The 19,408-nt window shown below is 41.9% G+C and overlaps 2 protein-coding genes across 10 annotated transcripts in view; both read right to left on the minus strand.

Annotated features, from left to right (window-relative positions):
• TRAF3IP1 (TRAF3 interacting protein 1) overlaps positions 1-227 on the minus strand; it is a 47,377-nt gene extending 47,150 nt beyond the window's left edge. For 2 of the 5 annotated variants that reach the window (XM_031554081.1, XM_031554082.1), the window contains exon 1: positions 28-227. In XM_031554081.1, the coding sequence (XP_031409941.1) occupies positions 28-204 (177 nt within the window). In that variant the 5' untranslated portion in view covers positions 205-227. The remainder of the gene's footprint in view (positions 1-27) is intronic. The other 3 variants (XM_031554080.1, XM_031554083.1, XM_010713211.3) reach the window with 3 other exon arrangements.
• An 11,388-nt stretch (positions 228-11,615) lies between these two features.
• Positions 11,616-19,408, minus strand: part of USP40 (ubiquitin specific peptidase 40) — a 32,745-nt gene continuing 24,952 nt past the window's right edge. For 4 of the 5 annotated variants that reach the window (XM_010713228.3, XM_010713225.3, XM_010713226.2 and 1 more), the window contains 8 exons: positions 18,379-18,505; positions 17,212-17,306; positions 15,887-16,005; positions 15,438-15,503; positions 14,977-15,187; positions 14,172-14,267; positions 12,911-13,005; positions 11,616-12,533 (listed from right to left, as the gene is read on the minus strand). In XM_010713228.3, the coding sequence (XP_010711530.1) occupies positions 12,425-12,533; positions 12,911-13,005; positions 14,172-14,267; positions 14,977-15,187; positions 15,438-15,503; positions 15,887-16,005; positions 17,212-17,306; positions 18,379-18,505 (918 nt within the window). In that variant the 3' untranslated portion in view covers positions 11,616-12,424. Of the gene's footprint in view, positions 12,534-12,910; positions 13,006-14,171; positions 14,268-14,976; positions 15,188-15,437; positions 15,504-15,886; positions 16,006-17,074; positions 17,116-17,211; positions 17,307-18,378; positions 18,506-19,408 lie in introns of those variants that run through there. The other variant, XM_010713230.2, reaches the window with a different exon arrangement.

Here is a 19,408-nt window from a genome sequence, read left to right on the forward strand (position 1 = left end):
GCGGGCCCGCAGGCCGGTCCCGGCCACCTCGGTGATCACGTCGTGCAGGTAGCGGAAGGGCGGCTTACTCAGCAGCCGATCCGTCAAGGGCGGCTTGCGGATCACTTGTCCCAAGCACTCCTGCGTCCGTCGTACCACAGACTCGTTCATAGCGACGGCAGGGCCGGCGCTACCGCCGCCGCCGCCGCCGCCGGCTGTAAGCATTCCCAACCTGCCCCGCGGCGCAGCGCGCCTCACTGCGCATGCTCGGAGCCGCAGCACGCGGTTGCTAGGCAACCTTAGGCCCTAGCAACCGGCATCGCCGCCATCTTAGGCGCTTAGATCTCAGAGCGATCTGTTGAGATACAGCGTGGTTTTAAACTGATACATGAGAAGGGAGAACTGGCATGGAGAAGGCTGGGGTTCCCCACACCTCTCACATCACTCAACTTCTAGGCTGGGGTCAGAGGGGCAAATTCCTCTCTCTGTGAGAGCAGAGCAAGTGTGAGACCGCCTCACAAGGCTGAATGTGTACGAGTCCATGAGGCAGGATTACATGCATCCCAGGGTCCTGAAGGAACTGGCTGATGTGGTTGCCAATCTGATATTATATCTGAAAAATCATGGCCATCAGTCCCTGGTGACTGGAAAAATGGAAACATCGCTTCCATTTTCAAGAAAGGAAGACCTGGGGAACTGCAGCTTCCCTCTGTGCCTGTGAAGATCATGGAGTGGATCCTCTTGCAAGAGATGTTAGGGCACATGAGAGATGAGGTGTTGATCCAGTGTAGCCTCACCAAGAGCAGTTTGTGCCTCAGCAACCTGGTGTGCTTCCAAGATGGAGTGAAGGCATCAGTGAACCAAGGAAATGCAACCGATCAGATTGTCCACAACCTGGACTTGTGCAAGGTCTTTGACATAGTCCCATACCACATTCTTGTCTCTAAGTTGGAGCAATATGGATTTAATATGGATTTGAAGGAATTTGGGACTATTCAATGGACAAGAAGTTGGTTGGAAGGTCACAGCCAGAGGATTGTGGTCAATGGCTCTATGTTCAGGTGGAGGCCAGTGACAAATGGTGTCCCTCAGTGGTCTGTCTTGGGACCAGTGCTCTTCAACATCTTTATCAGTGATGTAAATGATGGGATTCAGTGCACCCTCAACAAGTTTGCAGATGACACCAAGCTGAGTGGTGCAATTGATCTGACAGAAGGGAGAGATGCCATCCAGAGGGACCTCGACTTGAAAAGTGGGCATAATGAGGTTCAACAAGGCCAAGTGCAAGGTGTTGCACTTGGGTTGGGGCTCTACAGATATATATACAGACTGGGAGAAGAACTCATTGAGAAGCAGCCCCACAGAGGGAGTTATCCCTATCTCTGAATTGGAGAGAGACAGTTTTGAAGGATGCGCTGTTTGGTGGTTAAGGTAGCAAGGGAGAATATGTTTATTCAGGAACAAAGTGCAGGGTCCAGGAGAAAGTTATTCGAGCTACTTAAGAACAGTCTGATGGTTTTAAGTGTTAGTGACCCAAGGAAAAAGGGAAAATATGTTGCTTCACACACCAGTGAAAACTCATCTTTCTCTGCAGGTACTATTACAAAGTAGAAGCACAGTGCAGGAACTGGAAAGGTGTAGTAGCTTGCTAAGCAGATAAAATCCAAGATCTGTGTGTGTTCTCTCCCAGGTGTTTCAGAATAGCTGGACAATCTGGGAGAGAGTCTCTGAAATGAGCCCTAGAAGTATCTCATCCCATACAACCTGTCAAACCCCGTAATTATATTAATAACTATCAAACAAACGATGAAGTACTAGTGCTCAGTTAATAATGTCATTTGGTGATTTTTTTTAATTGTTCTTTAAATAAATAAAGTAGAACATAAAAGTGATGAATTGGAGAGAAGCCAGCTTCAGAATCCTCTGATCCCACATCACACTCTTATCAAAGCCAGTACAAGGATATAAAGGAAAGACACAGGATCTCCCACACCTGCAGGTGAGAGACATCACTGTCTTCCCACCAGATAGCATACTACATACTCTTCTTTGTCCTAGACACATTACAGTCCTCATCAAAAAGCAAAAAGTTGGCTATTCTCCAGTGTTCAGCTGCTACCAATTGTTTGGAATGTTTGGAATCCTAAGAAAGAAAATACTGCTTTTCTGCTTGGCCAGTCATAACAAAGAATGCTGAAATCGAAACTTTGATAGAACTGCACACAGTTGCTGTGCGTTGTGATTTCCTACCCATTTCTTAGCCCAAGTCTGCAGTCCACCTGATCTACTAAAGCAGCATTTGTGCTTCTTACCTTGGTCGTAAATGGAGTTGTTACAAGATCTCCCATGCCAGCTCCAAATGCCAAATAAAGCAAAGTACATGCTGAGTAAGAAAGATGAATCAGATTTAGGAGCAAGAAGAGGCACATTATAGAACAGCTGTATCTGGTATTAGTTCATGCAGGGGAAAGAGGTTGTTCTGCAGAGGAACACAGGTGGACAGCTTCCACACTGACAGACTAATTGCACTCAGGCTCCTGAGAACAGGTAGTTCAGGAGGAGGAAGTTGCATGGAAGCAATTTGTCTGTTCCCTCAGCCTGACACACTCAGAAATTGATGAGGTTCCCAGACAGGCTGTAATCCTGGGAATAAGAAAAGGTGGTCACAGCTTCTACATCCAAGGGCCTCAGAATAAGTCTCAGAGGAAACAAGAAGACTGGGAAGAAGCTGCTGTAGGGAAGAGGGTTGTTTATTTTGGAATCGTATGGTTTATCTGGACTTCTGCCACCAACTCCATGAAGCGTCTGTAATGCCTGAGAATGAATCTTGAGGGTTTTGTTCAACTTGACCTTTGGCATGCTTGATTTGCTGAAGAGGTAGTACCCCAAGAAAGCACAGCTCAATTAACTGAGGAATCAAAAGCTAGCAACTCACAAAGACTCCATGAGTCCCTGTGGTACTTTAAAAAGTATCCTAACACTGTAAAACAGATAGCTTGAGATTTAGTCTGGAGACGTAGTCCTTTTGAGGACCTTGGACTAGAATTATTATTAGAAGCTGACCAAGTTGAGACGTGGTCATGCATGGCAAACACAGGGACAGACACAGCGATGGCTAGTGAACTGTGGAAGCAATAGGATTGCTTACACATCTTTATACTGCTGCATTAAGAATCCCAGGCAGTACTCCCAAAGATGTCAGTAAGAAATTCACCTGGCCACATAGTATCAAAAAGGGACAATTCAGCCTGTCAAATGGCTTAAGGAATTAAGGGCGACATCTTGGTGGGGGTCTGTTATAGATTGACTAATCAGGGTGAAGAGTTGGATGAGGCATTCTGTGAGCAGCTTGTGGAAGTCGCGCGATCGCCAGCGCTTCTTCTCATGAGAGACTTCAACTTTCCTGATAGAAGCAGTCCAGGAAGTTTCTAGACTGCGTGGAAGATAGCTTCCCTATGCAACTGGTAGGAGAGCCTACCAGGGATGGTGCCCTTCTAGACCTGGTTTTCACGAACAGAGAAGGACTGGTGGGAGAAGTGAAGGTTGGGGACCATCTTGGGCAGAGTGACCATGGAATTGTAGAATTCTCTATTCTTGGAGATGTCAAAAGAGTGACCAGTAAAACTACTTTCTTGAACTTCCAGAGAGCAGACTTTGATCTGTTCAGGGCACTGGTAGCACGGGTCCCTTGGGAGTTGCTTCTCAAGAGTAAAGGGGTCCAGGAAGCCTGGACGCTCCTCAAGACAGAAATCTTAAAGGCGCAAGAACAGGCTGTCCCTGAGTGCTGTAAGGCAAGCCGTAGGGGAAGACGACCGGTGTGGATGAGCCAGGAACTATTGTTGAGACTCAGGGAGAAAAAGAGAGTCTATGTCCTCTGGAAGAAGGGGCAGGCTACTTGGGATTATAAAGGTGTAGCTAAGGTATGCAGGGAGGAAGTTAGGAAGGCAAAAGCCCAACTTGAACTCAGATTGGCCACTGCAGTAAAAGACAATAAAAAATCCTTTTATAAATATATCAACAGCAAAAGAAGAACCAAGGATATTTCTCATCCTATACTTGATGCAGCAGGGAATGTGGCCACTGAAGACAAGGAGAAGGCTGAGGTCCTCAATGCCTTCTTTACAACTGCCTTTAATAGCCAGACCAGTTATCCGCTGGGCATTTTATGCCCTGATCTACTTAGACTTCAGCAAAGCCTTTGACACGGTCTCTCACAGGCTTCTGCTGGGAAAACTGGCTGCCTGTGGTCTGGACAGATATACACTTCTTTGGATGAGGAACTGGCTAGAGGGCCGTGCCCAACGGGTAGTGGTTAATGGAGTTAAGTCCAGCTGGCGACCTATTATGAGTGGTGTCCCCCAGGAGTCGGTACTGGGACCCATCTTGTTTAATATATTTATTCATGACCTAGATGAGGGGATTGAGTGCACCCTCAGTAAGTTTGCAGATGACACCAAGTTGGGAGGTGGTGTGGATCTGCCTGAGGGTAGGGAGGCCCTACAGAGGGATCTAGATAAGCTGGATTGCTGGGCTGAGATGAATAGGATGAGGTTCAACGAGGCCAAGTGTCGGGTTCTGCACTTTGGCCGCAATAAGCCCATGCAGCGTTATAGGCTTGGGGATGATTGGCTGGATGATTGTGAAGAAGAAAGAGACCTGGGGGTGTTGGTTTATGCTCGGCTGAACATGAGCCGACAGTGTGCCCAAGGTGGCCAAGAGGGTCAACGGCATCCTGGCCTGCATTAGAAACAGTGTGGCCGGCAGGAGCAGGGAGGTGGTCATCCCCCTCTACTCAGCACTGGTGAGGCCGCACCTCGAGTATTGTGCACAGTTTTGGGCCCCTCACTACAGGAAAGATGTTGAGGCCCTGGAGCATGTCCAGAGAAGGGCAACGAAAGTGGTGAGGGGTCTGGAGCACAAGTCTTACGAGGAGCAGCTGAAGGAGCTGGGATTGTTTAGTGTAGAGAAAAGGAGGCTCAGAGGAGACCTCATTGCACTCTACAACTTCCTGAAGGGAGGTTGGGGTGAAGAGGGATTTGCCCTCTTCTCCCAGGCAATGGACAGGACCCGGGGAAATGGCCGCAAGTTGTATCAGAGGAGGTTTAGGTTAGACACGAAGAAAAACTTTTTCTCTCAGAGAGTGGTCAGGCACTGGAATGGCTGCCCAGGGAGGTGGTGGAGTCACCGTCCCTGGAAGTGTTCAAGAGGCATCTGGATGAGGAGCTGCGAGATGTGGTTTAGTAGCAGTGGTGATGAGAAGACAGTTGGACTAGATGATCTTATAGGTCGTTTCCAACCTTGTGATTCTATGATTCTAAGGAAGGATTTACAGACCTCTAACATGTGCTAAGAAAATATTCTAATAGCAAAAGAGTGCTAGAGAAACCTGCTGTTTTGAATAGTTGCAAGTACTGCAAGCTGAGATAGGCATCCATACTGACTGTCTTTTCTTCCAAAGTTTGCCTGCTCCTGTAGCACATTACCCTAACGTTTTCACCCTTTACTTTGGCTTAATACAGCAGAACTTGATGAAATATGCTGGAAAGCAACAAGATACAAGTTCTGCTGTGGAATATACATGCATGTTGACAACAGACCCCATCTGTCTCTTCAAAGCCATGTATAGTGCAGACCTGAGAATACAGGTATTGGGGCATCGGTAACACAGAAGTGCATACAAGCTGCATCACACTGGAGTACTATTCCTGCAGCACCTTAAGAACAGGAGTTCTCCTGTCCAAATCTTTGTGCAGTCTCTTGAAGATAAGAGGGAGCATTAAAAATGTCTTTGCTGCATAATTCTGGTTTTTCCTTTTAGAGAGGTGGAGAAGATCCTACTGTTTTTGCTGCAGGGATTAGACAAGGCACACCAGACTGATGGCCTGCAATAATGTATGGGGAGCTGGTGTTCCCATTTCCTAACAACTAAATATTGCTGAAGTTAAACAGATACAGACATGGTATTTGGGAATCAGAAATCCTCGTAGATTTTGTTGGTGACTCTCTCTCTCTCTATATATATATATAGGTTTTGTTGGTGACATATATATATATATATGTCATATATATTAGCAGGTCTCTTAGTTTTAAGTCTTTTTTAAAAGGCAACTAGAAATCAGTTTGCAGTTGTGCAGAATTCTAAAACAAGTGGGGGTTTCTCCAAAGATCTCCATAGTACAGGAGTTGGGAAGTTTACCCTAAAATCAGTCCTTGAAGCAGAAACAAACCTGCACACAGTACCCCTTACCCTGACATCAGGAACAGCAACCAAACCACGTCCACTGAAAAACAGATGTGGAGACAATAGCATTTGCTTGGGAAACAGCCTTCCTCTGAACATTCTCTCAAACTCTTTAATTCCTTCTCTTTTAGGCAGCTGTGAGTTTGTTTGCTTTTTAAATTACTACCACCCCTTAAAGTCACGTTTTGCCTTTTGAGCTACTACTCAGTGTAGAATTTGGACCAGCAATCTCACACATTTCAGATTCCTATCAGCTCTTCAAATTACTCCCAACCTATCAGGTAAATATCAAATGTGGAGTTCGAATCACTGTGATGACAATTTGCTTCTGAATGCCAGCAGGAATTGGTGACACACAAAACCACTCTCAAGCCGTGGCCCTCAGTGTGGACATCTTGTTGATCTGCAAGGAGACCTCACTACAGCCTTCCAGTATTTAAAAGGAGATTGTAAAAAGAAGGGAAATAATCAACTTTTTACTTGCTATGGGACATGTGGCTTTCATCTCTAGAGGCTCTGCTGCCCTGCATCTGCCATCCAGCAGTGATCCAGCTAGCAAGAGTGCCCCAAAGCTACCTCACTGTCTGCTTGAGGTGACACAAAAATGCTGTGACTTAGGAGTGCTGCCTGTGGAAAGCAAGGAGGCAAATTGTCTTTGTGAGTTATTTTTCCAGGTATGAAAGCAACATACCTTAAATATGTTTTGTGTAACTAGAAAACAGAGCTAAATACCTCCTGCTATTTTCCATCATTTTAGTACAGAGTGCATGCAGAACTTTTTAAGATATTTTGTTTTTTCTTATCTTTACTTGCCTAGGATATTTAACGAAGGCTCTATTCAGAACTCTAGCGGAGGTTTGGTTTGTCCAGTTGTGTTTGGTTTATTGGATGAGACCCAAACCACAATAAGAAGCCTGCAAGTTGCAACTAGTTTGCTCCATTGAGTGTTAATGACAACGCTTTGCTTTATTCTGCTAAATCAAATAAAATGAATTTTGCAATTAATAGCCATATATTAAACATTTAGGCATGTTTTATCAGCAGAAATAGTTCCTTCTCAGTCTGTTGAAGCAATGGTCTCTCATGGTTGCAATTATCATTTGGTTCTATTCTAGCTGCCCTGCCATAATTAGAATTGAAAGCAGTAACTTTCATGAGAGCTGATTCTCAACAGTGTTCCTTCATTCTCTGGATACACACACACACCCCTTCTTCTGCACGGTTCAACTTCCCTATGTAATTTATATCCAGATGCCACACAGTACCCCTCTGGTTCAAGAAAAAATGTAATATTTACACCTTTCATCAGCTCCCTATCTGCTGTAATCCTCTGCCTCAGTCTACGAATGTGCTGTAAGCTGCATTGGAAACACTGGTGGAAACACTGTGTGAAGTCCAGGCTGTGCTCCTGAACTTGCTTTGTGACATTCCATATCTGATAACTGGAGGGAGCAGAAAACCACTGATGACGTATGTGAATGTATGTGCAACCTTCCACACCTCAGACTTGGTTCACTGGCTCAGTGAAAATGCGAGAACAGAGGAAAAATCAAAGTAAAGAAAGGATCTCTCTTTTCCCATGTCTTGTAGTGACTGCAGCCCTTCCTTTTGCATTGAGAATGCCATGAAGATCCTGGATTAGCTCTACTAAGGGATGGTAAAACAAGAGCTTGGCCTTATTTTCCTCATTGGCTCATTTGTACCCATTTATAGTCTGAGATCAGTGGCTGCATGCATTTGTGTTACCAGACAGAAGCAGGAGCCCAAAGCTACCTTTCACAGGTAAGATTTCTGTCATGGCTAAGAGCAGTACTGTGCTCAAAAGGAGAGAAATCCTCACACCATGTGCTTAGGAACGTCCTCTTTCTCCTGGGGTTTTCTTTGGGTTATGCAGGTGTGCAGGATGTGAGTACACGTGGCTCCAGCTGCCCATTCAGAACCCATACTGAGCAGTAAATTAAATGCATTCTCAGCAGGCTGGGCAGATGACGTTGAGTGAGTGCAGACATAAGAAGAATGTCTAGCATGATCAAAAGACAGGTAATCCTCAATTCTGGGTATGCCAGTTCACATGTTTAACAGCATAGAACAAAGCAGTGTTGCAGCATGATGCTCAGACTGCACATTGTGCTTTGTAAGCAACATTTACCTGTATGGTACAGATGCTGAACAAGACTTCGATGGGAGCTCACCTTCTGAGAGATAAGCATCTCTTAGGATCCAGTCTCACACTGTTCTCCAAATCTTTTCTAGCTTGCTGCCCTAGTAGCTACACTGGTTAAGAGCTTACAAGTCATGAAGAACTCCTGGTCAAATTACAGGAAATCATTTCCTTCTGTGTTGACTTCAACGGCCATAACAAAAGTAGAGGGGGAGAGGTGTGGGCTATGGCCTTGTGCAGTGTCTCACTTTTCCCTCCTTCACTGGACATAAGCACAGTCAGCTGAGTACAGCCTCTCTTTGTGGGTAAGGTCTCAGGGTGTGTTGTCTGTTCAACTGCTCTCGTGCCTCCAGCATTACCTTCTCACCGATCTGCTTCCTTGGTTTGTGACTGTGTTTGCACCTTCCTACTAGCTTGGTTGCTATTGCTCCTGGCAACATAAATATGATCCTGGAGCTACTCAGTGGCTTCACTCTTTGCAAGACTTCCATACACACACTTATTCGTATAGAAAGTAACCTCAGTTAATACTCAGACTTCCAAGAACATCTTACACAGAGAAACCCAAGTTATTATTATTGCAGAGTACTTGTATGGCAACCAGAACTGGACACCCAAAACTACTTCCATCTCTTTTAAAAAGAGGACAGCTTCATTCCAGTGGTGGAAATGAACAGCCACACCTGAATACTGCTATGGCCTGTGCTCAGCTGAATGACAGACACTGCCCAAGAGCAGAGGAAAGGTCCATCACCAGTTGTGACCTCTAACTATACAAAGTTAAGCTTATTATCAAATTGGCATGAACAAAAGGGACAATTCTTTTGAGCCATCAGACCAGGCGTATCCACACAGGTGTTTCAGAATTGGATTTTCTTCATAAAGCTACTGCTGAGAGTCTGATGCCTCAAGGTGAACTTCCCACCCACAAAAAGGTGAATCAACACCAGTTTAAAAGACCACCCTGCAGAATTGTTTGCCATTATTTGCTATTGCCTCACATCACAAATGCTGAGCTGCTAAATTCTTGTATTTTTTCCTCTCACGATCCTTCTATGACAGTTCGAGCTGATCTAAGCAGCAAATATGGGAACAGGATATATGCTTACAAACCAGAAGATGTTTTATCTGTAAGTAAAATGGGCACTTCACTGATTTTTTTTAAACCATCTTAAGTTTATATAAAGCAAACACAGGTAAAGGACAACTGCGTAAGAGACTTCTGGGAAATACTGGATCTATTTCTGCAGTAAAATCTGCTTCCAGCACTTTATAAACATCAAATAAGTCTAGTACAAGCATCTTCTAGGGGAAAAAAAAAAAAAATTGAATATTTATGACAAGTAGGGCAGTAACCTCAGCATCTGAGGGGAGAGCGTTCCTCAGCATCTGAACCTCCTCAGGTGAAAGCACCAGAACGGAAGTAGGGGCCCTCTGGCTCACTTCACTGACATTTGATCATGAATCATATCTGAACAATAACTAGATGTGGCCACCGTATCCTTATTTATTTATTTATTTTAATGCTTGTCAAACAGGAGCTGAAGCAGCGGTACTTGCAAACTGCATTCAATAAAGGAAAGGCAATGGGAGCCTACTGCCTGGCTGCAAAACTAATGATAAAGATCCCCGACAAGATCTGCATCTTTTGCATTTGCCAGCACACAGAGCTGTTCTACCCATTCACTGCTGACCACATATTGGTCAGTAAAACAAGAACAGTTCAATTGCTGGCTTTCTAAATAAGTCCCTGTGTGACCTTTCTTCCTTCTTGGTGTTTGTATCTGTGAAACAAAAAGAGACAAGTCAAATAGACATCTGTAAGTCACTCTTTATTTTGCAAAGAACAGTTGAAAAATAAAAGATGAAAGTTTTTCCAGGCTTTGGAATTTAACCATCACAAAGCGTGGAATCACAAAACTCCATTTTTAAAAGGTGTTCCCTTTCCCCACCCTCTTTTCAATTAACTCTTCCATTGTGGAGCAATCCACAACAGTTTTAAGAAAAAAATATGCATTTTGAGCCAACATTAGAAATAATTCAAGATTGTTTTCAGTGCAGTAGCTGCTACATTACACTTCAACAAAGGCACATAACAGAATTCCCACGTCCATACTTTGTAATCCCTATCTGAATTTCTCCAAAGCTCACATCTTCAAGAGGAGATCAGAGTTATTACAAAGCAGTCAGAAGGTTAAGCTCAAAAGAGCTGTCCAGCATGGAACTGGAGGAGTTAAAGTGACAGCAAAGTTAGTGCAATGCAACAGAACAGCCTGCAAACAAAATGCTTTCTCCTCTATCTTTGTAATCAGCATATGTCATAATTTCTTGTAAACCTGGCTCAGAAGAACACTTGTTGATACGGAAGAAGGCTCTGCAAATAAGTTAGGGCAAGCAAACAGAGCTGGAAAGGAAATAAAATGGCTGCTCTCATCTCAATCAAGAAAAAAAAAAAAAAAAAGAAAATCTATCAAAACTAGGATTTCAAGATTTGAGTACAGCATACCTACAACCAGAAATTAAGGGGGAAAAAGTTAAAATTAAAATAGCTCCTGGGTGGAAACAGCCTAAGAAAGCCCAGAAGCATCTGCTGAATTTCAAAGATATCTAAGAAAAATGAAGACTAATACACGTGGTTTTGACTCTTTTTGCTTGCTTTTGTTCATAACTAAGAACATCAGTTTTTGTCTTTAAATTGTCCTCAATACCAGAATCCTGTTCATCTACAAAAAGTAAATCAGAAGACCTTCTCACATTAGCCAAAATTTTTAACAGCCTGCTGTTTTGGCAACTTCTTCAAAATCTTCTCCACACAGATAATAGATCAAGCACAGTAGTGTCCCCAGATTAACTGCATTTGTTCACTCATTATCACAGTTTTAATTAAGGATACTTCAAGCTGTGTTTAGTAGTTACTTTTGAATATTGCTTTGCTCAATTCAAAACAGGTTTCCAGACATTTGCGCAGTTCAACAAGGCTTCATAGTGTCTCACAGCAGACTTCATTCTTACAACAGTCAATTTGCACAGGTTTCCAGCAGTGCAACGCAAGCACACTACACACCATGAGCTCTTCACTACTGCATGGAAACGCTTCTGTAACCTTCCACTATTCCATCTTCACCTTATCACTGAAAATATGCTTAGAATTTGATTACAACCAATTAATTCCATTAAGAATTATTTTTAATTCTTAATGGTTAAGAATTAATAAGAATTAATGTCAAATTGGTTAATTTGTCAGCACTAGTTGTACTCAAAAAATATTCTGAACCTGATGAGAAATTGGGTAATGAATACACACATGCAGTGGGGAAACACAGCATAAGTACTGTGAGCATTAAAAAAGTTTATCTAAAGATGCTGAAACATCTGCTCTTAACAAACCCTGATTTCCAGCCTCAGGGGTAAGAGAGTAAGATCTCCCATCAGTTATGAGATCCATTCTTATGAGCACTTAGTAAATGTTTCACTTAAATATTTAAGAACCTTTGATACTGAGTTCAGCTGCCAGTTGGCTGCATTTGTCCCATTCTGTGACAGAGGCTGTAAATCAACTGTGTGACACCAAGAAGAATTACTACAGATTTATGTTTATATATAAAGAGACAAAAGTAAATTCTGGTATCGTTAGTAATCTCAATGATCAGGGAAGAAAAAGTAACTTCTAGAAAGAGACATCTAAGACTGCACTCTAAAACGCAGCTAACTTTGTGGTGATGGTGCATCAGCATCTGACAAAAGAAGCATTTAAGGTGGTTACAAAACAGTCATCGAAAGGTAATACAATATATTAATCAGTTTTCTCATGGATAAAGTGCATTTATCTAACCTGAGAATAAGTACCACATCAATTAAGGGATGCTGAAGCTCTTCCTCAGAGAGATTAGAAGCAGATCAGAGTTAACCCAAATCCTATATCCAGTTTGTCTTGGTGATTCCTGATGGTTCTCTGAGCACAAGCATCCCTCTTGCTGGTCCAGTTGAGGCACTCACATGTAGCACATTGTGCTATGTTCTGCTCAGCAAATCATCTCCTAGTGCTATCTGAAAACTCCCACGTTGATGGAAAGAGCCACTTCTGGTTTACGATGCTTAATATTCAGTTTTTCCTCAGATAGAACATGGTCCTGGGAGCGTTCAGCTTGCTGACTATTAAAAAAAAAAAAGAAAGAAAGAAAATGCCTGAAACTAATATTGAACCTTAGCAACAAGAGCAGCATGAGCCACCTGGACTGGAATCTGGTTTCTACTACAGTATAAGAACAACAGTGAGCTCCCAAAAAGGGACACCACAGCAGTGCAGCAATTTTTCATCTCCTGAGGCAGTGTCAAATTTCCCAGCGTGTTGCAAACCAAAAAAATGCTCAAAGCAGGCATGTGGCACTTAAAGGCACAAGTCTGAGTTATATCAGCACTTCTCTTGGCACTGCCAGAACTGTGCACTACAGCAGCAGTCTGCTAGCAGTGCCCCAGAAGTTCTCCAGTTTTTGTATTTTGAAAGAAGAATAAATGTAAACAGGCAATACCTTTTCTTTTTCTCTAATGCAAGCTGCCTTTGCTTCTGTTTTCCAACATCATCTCTCACTGTGCTGAAATCCTTACTGTCATCAAGGAGAAGATTCTGTTGTCAAAAGGGATTCAGTGAATTAGCTTATTTCCATCTGCCAAAACTACTTCCCACATGACATTCTGTTTAAGAAACTAATTTTCAGTCTATTTCTTCTAATTTTACAATGATTTCTAGTTAAATGCAGACAACTTAAAAAGGCAAGACAACCAAAATTTTTCAGCTCCTTCTCTGGTTTTGTATTTAACAGTGAGTTAGATTTTTCTCAGTAACCTAATGCATCAGCATAGAACACCACACTTCTAGTAAACTGCTTTAAAATCCAGAGAAGTATTTTCTTTTGGATATTTCCTAAATAAGTTTTATTGCCAATTCCAAGCTCAATATCCTACAGCTTTATTCTTTTTTAAAATCTGTAAATAGATCAGCAATAATGATTTTGAAAAATGTAATGGATTTAAATTTAGAATGTATTTTGTTCAATGGCTGCTGCTCTCGAATTTTATTCTGAGTTGGAAGAAAAACCCAGCTGATAAAATAAGGGCAAGAAAAATTCAGTTTCTTGTGGATAATGCTCAAATACAAAGCAGAATAGGAGGGGGAACGGCTGCTTATGAGGGTGATAGTGATAGGACAAGGGGGAATGGTTTTAAACTGAGACAGGGGAGATTTAGGTTAGATATTAGGAGGAAGTTTTTCACACAGAGGGTGGTGAGGCACTGGAACAGGTTGCCCAAGGAGGCTGTGGATGCCCCATCCCTGGAGACATTCAAGGCCAGGCTGGATGTGGCTCTGGGCAGCCTGGTCTGGTGATTGGTGACCCTGCACATAGCAGGGGGTTGGAACTGGATGAGCATTGTGGTCCTTTTCAACCCAGGCCATTCTAGGATTTTATGATTCTTGCACTCAGAGCACTGCAGGAGAACCTGTGAAGCAATGCCCTCTAGTGCCAGTAGCAGGATATAAGGGGAGAAGCATGAAGCTTTCAACTGACTGCGTAAGAACAGGAGGAAGAAAAAAAAAAAACAACAAAGAAAAATCAAAATGTATCAGTAGCAATGCATTTCCCCTCTCCATAGAGCATTCTGTCAGATTCACACCCCAACCTTTTCACACAGATGTAGCAGGATCCAGGAAAACCAGGAAGAGATTTGTTTACTGCAGAGGCAAAGATTTCCAAACCTAACACTTGTACAAAAATTAAAGCCAAGTTAATTTACCTTCACCCCAATGATATCTCCATCTTTTAGGTGATAAGGAGCTGACTGTAAACTCTCCTGTTTTTTCTTCCGTTTTCTCTTCGAAATTTGCTGGGTCTGAATAAAATCAAAGCAGAACAGTAACATATGGCAGATTTCAGAAACCTGCTTACACTGATTTTTGTTGGCAGTTTCTAAGGGTGGAGGGTCCCCACTGACTATTCTTCAAAGTCTTATTGTCATGCAAATCAACTATCCATTTTGCTTTCTGTAGCCCCCCTGAGAAAAAACATCCTCATCTTTCCTTTCCCACACCTCCTCTTGCAGTTCACCTCCATAAAGCTCAGTAAATGACACTGTAATCAGCAGTGACCCTCAGCCATGGGATCTCCTGCACAGCAAAGAGAAGCAACGCTCTCACTGTTACTTCTGCAGATGTCTGTCATTTCCACTGTATAACTGCAAAAGACTGAAATATTTGGGCAAGTTATACACGTTTTTCTGCCTACACAAGGAAATACAGTAACACAGTAAAAGCCATTATAAAAAGAGTGGCTTGTCTTGTGCCAACCAGACTGCCCTCTGAATCAGGTGAAAGTCTGCTGTCTCGTGGGGTAATCAACAATCACAACATTTTTATCTGTGATCTCATGAAGACCTAAACTAGTTCTTGAAGAAGCAAACCACCTCCACCAGATTTACCTCACAGATCATGTTGAAGGGATTTAAGGCTGTGCATTCAAACATGTATGTTGAAGAACTGCAGCACAAACCAACGTGTACATTTCTCAACACAGCTGTTGCATTCTGTCATTCCGGATCTTACCCAGCTAGATATTGGCAGCCACTCAAATTTTTCAGGGAAGTATTTGGCTATTTCAATTTTATCTACAGGGAGACAATAGTGAGAAGCCACTCTTTGCCTCAGTGCCCAGGTAGTGCATTCTTTGGAGATATTCCACACCAAATCCATGGGGTTATAGTAGTCCCTTTTCCCCGGTATGCCCATCTGTACTCGAAGCAGCAATTCATGCGGGCTGTCATCAGAAAGAGAAAAATAAACAACCCTTGTGAACCTTGCACTTGGAATCCAGAATTCCTAGTTTTCACCCCAACTGACCCTCGTTTGTTTTTAAACAACAGCTCTATCAGAGGAAAATAAAAATAGGCTCCAAAGTATTCATGCATAGAGACATCTGTTATAGTGATATTTAAGTAACAAGCTGCTAGATTAAAGTCTCATCTCAACTATATAGGAGTAAGAAATAAGTATCTTCAAGAACTTACCTCAAGTTCTCTTCTTTCTGCAAAGGTTCTATGCAGATTTCCACTCTGGCACCCAGCTTATATTCACTGAAAATAAAAAGATGATACAAATCTTCCGTTGCGTGCTCTAAATTCACAAATAGAAAAATCATAGTTCTAGTCAAGTAGACCTGTGCTGAACTGAAAAACTAAAGCAAGACACTATAGCAACAAAAAGCTTAAAAAAATGCCAAAATTACATTTTAAAACACTTAAAAGTTTAGCATAATAAACATGATATGAGCTACTTATGCTCCTGCCTCCCCATTCTACAGCATTTGAGTTGACAAAAGTGCTTGTCAAAAAACTGAAATAATCAGAAAAGGGTTTTAGTGGACTGAGCTGATTCATTTCTGCACCAATCCATCACGCAATCCAACCGACAGTCAGCCTGTTGCAATGCTACTTGAGCGTTTTAGTACAGAACCTACCTGAGTTGCTGCTTGTTGTGTCGTAGCAGCCTGCCTGGGCGCCTGTTTTCCACTGTCCAGGCTCTGAGAAACGTGGGCAGTGGGATAACGTGCTCTGGGCACTGTGGTAAGGTCAGAGCCTGAAAAACCAAATAGTTCTTCAATAATTTTAGAGGCCAGTCTGCTTGGAAAACAATAAAAGAAAAAGGACTGCTTCTCATTGCTAGACTGAAGCAATTAGAAACAGGGCAAGGCATTTAGATTTATTCCAGTTAGTGACTCACAGGTAGTGAGTATGACCAACATCTGCTTTTCAACCTCACAGTGAGTCGGACTTCACTCCCTCCCAACATTTCTAAATTTACCATAAGTTTCTTAAGTATTCAATTTCTTTTTTTAACCAAAGTTTGTATCATTGGGAGGGAATGAGGCTGGAAGAATCTCTAGCACAACCTCCAGCCAAGTGCTGGAAAAGCTCCTTTCAAATCATACTGAGCACACAATATTGTTTCCACGCCAAGACAAATCTTGTTCATGAGATGCAAACAGGCAGTTTTTCTTATCAGCAGTTTGGATGAGACTGTGAAAATGAAGTTGTACCCAATATGGAAAGTACTGGTATCAGAATCAGAAGAATCCTTTCCCACACTGTTAAGTAGAGTAACCCACCAGCTAAATAACAGATGAGCTTTATGATAGGTTTTCTTTTTAATTATTCTCTATTAAGCAGTTGTTTTATTTTCTTTTGCTGGGTTTTGTTAGTTTGTTTTTTGTAGGTTTTTGTTATTGTTCCTTTAAGTGTATTACATTCATAATTTTCTGGTTTAAAAAAAAAAAAAAAAGCATTAAAAGGCACCTTAGTTTCTGGCTGAAGAAACTAAGCTATACCTTCCTGAGTGACAAACATGACTTTCTGTGCATCAAAAGCAACTCTTTATTCATTAGGTTCAACATACAAAAAACACGCAAAGAACTGATACAAGAACAATGTGGAAATGGAAAGGGCTTTGTAGGAAGTGCTTGTATATGCGTGCTTGTCATGAATAATTTTTACATTGTGAAATAAAAATACTGCTGCAAGCCAAAATTCCAGATGAAGTGCAAGAAGGCTTTTGCAGCTCAGGACACATGACAGGTAGAATGGCAACTGCAGGGAACATACTAAGGAATTATCTGAGCTACATGCTCAAGCTGCCTCTTGGTACTTACCACTGAACATGGCATATAAGCAAATGCCATATCAGAACATACTGGAGACAAGGGAAAAGGAAATAAAAAATATGTATTAATATAGCTCAATGAATCACAGTGTCGCTGTACATTTCCAACACAGGAGAACATCTAACCTGCATCTTCAGATCTTCCAAAGAAGATTCGCCTGCTATTTCTGTAATGCCAGCATAGCACAGATCCATGTCTGCTTGGATGTATTCTGGTGAATCTTCAGATGGGGGCAGGAGGAGAAGAGGGAGAAAGAAAGAGACAATCGAAAAATGAATATGACTTCACACGTTTTCCTAAGAAATAATTCAACTGTAGGTGAGATTTCACTTAGAGACTCTTAGATATTTGAAGGTAGTTTAAGAAAACCTAATGTACAGTTGATAAAATACACTGCTAGCTGTCAAACAGGAAAAATTTTAGATGAATTCTACACTGTGAAATGAAGACCAGTTACTCAAATTCATAGTTATTATTAATTAGTGGCCCTGACTCTGAAACGCAGAGTATGTTGAAACATTACCTACGCTATCAAAACAAACATGGGAAGAAGTCAAACTCTGAAAAAAATTAATGAGAAAAGGAGAGAAAAAAAAATCCAAAAACCAAAACAACCAAATTTATTGCTCTGCAACACAGCTCAGTAGTAAAGGAAGAGTTTTATTTTTTCTGCAGAATGGAAAATTGTTTTTCCTTTTCCAATTTGCAGGTTTCCCCAATTGTCTTTTGTCTTCCTTCTCTACCCCTTACTTGATTTTCTTCCTTGAGCTGTTGGTTTTTGTTGTTGTTTTTTTTTTTTCTCTTCTAAGGATCAAAAAAACAGAATACTGAATATAATGTCTGTTATTCAAGGTAGGATTTACTTATCACTCATCCTACAGCTTCTCCAAAAGCAATATATCCTGATGAGTTAGATGTGACATTAAGAGTGTGACATTTGAAGCCAATCACCTGCATTCTCCTTGAGTTGCTGCCTTACAATACTGCCACTGACTGAAGTATGGGGAAGGAATTTGTTTTGCTGGCAGGTAAACAGCCTGGACTGGTAAACAGAAAATTGTCCTTGACCAAATACAGCCATGAAACACGAACAGTCCTAGCTTAATAAAAAAAATGGTGTCTGTCTCCCACATGGTTTCTTTCACCACAAACCTGCTGAAACTCGTACAGTTGCTCACGGGCCTCAGAAGCATTTTAAAGCTTTAGAATAAAATTAAGGTTTTGACTCAAAGCCCTCAGTGCTATCACAGGCAATACAATTCCTTTTTAAAAGGCTAATCAAGCTCACTCACCTCCTGCAGGAGACACTTGCAAAGCATCCATCTTGCAGGTCATCCCATTCACCTGGTCTCGTGCCTTCTCTTCATGTTTTGTTTGACTCGAAGACTTCAACCACCAAATAGGTATTTTCAAGAAACCCTGAGAAGTGAACACAAAGTGCCAGATAGCCTATGTGTTCCAATGCAAATTACACTCTTTACAGGGAGAAAGAAAAAAACCTCAATCACAGGGTCATGAAGGTTGGAAAAGACGACCCAGATCACCTAGTCCAACCATCAGCCCAACTCTGAGCTTTTGTAAAGGCACGGGCATCCTTTATAAACATAATATTTGGTGACAAAAAAGTCTAGCCTCATATCACATACTGTCACCACCCTGCTCTGCCATCGTGGCATCTACTGTTACAGATCAACTGAATGACACTTGTCTGGTGATCTGGACATAGATACAACTTTGTCAGAGGAAGCTGGATTCATTCAACAGCAGTGCAGGGATCTCTGCTGCCTGCCCAGAGCTCCCTGCAGCCTTTTAGGCTTCTGTTCCAACTTCCTTCCAACAGCCTGTATCACCCAAGGTTTGCTAACACAGAAACCTTACCTGACTACTTCTGACTGGAGGGTCCTCCAATCTCAAAACACAACCCTCAGCACAAAATCTGACATAAAAGTTACTTAATAAAAAAAAAAATAATAATAATAACATTTTGTGAGGAAATAGTAGTGTAAGATTTGTGCCTTCACAAGAACCTTGCATGCCAGAAATACAGATTTCCTCTGGATCTGTCAACGCTGACACACTCCTAAGCAAAAAAGTGAAATGAGCAAAACTTTTACTACAGGAATTGAGAGAGTATAGACAGACTAGGAACATTATAAGTGTTAATTTAAATAAAAAACAGTTATATATATTTACCATTATTCATTATCTTTGACTAAAAATATTACAGCTGAAAAATTCTGAAATAATCAAAAGAAGAAATTACTTTCATGCTCAAGTTTCCAGATTGTCAGCTGTCAGCTGACTAAAGAACACAATCACCCT

Source organism: Meleagris gallopavo, chromosome 7 (assembly GCF_000146605.3).
Source record: "Meleagris gallopavo isolate NT-WF06-2002-E0010 breed Aviagen turkey brand Nicholas breeding stock chromosome 7, Turkey_5.1, whole genome shotgun sequence".
NCBI lineage: Eukaryota > Metazoa > Chordata > Aves > Galliformes > Phasianidae > Meleagris > Meleagris gallopavo.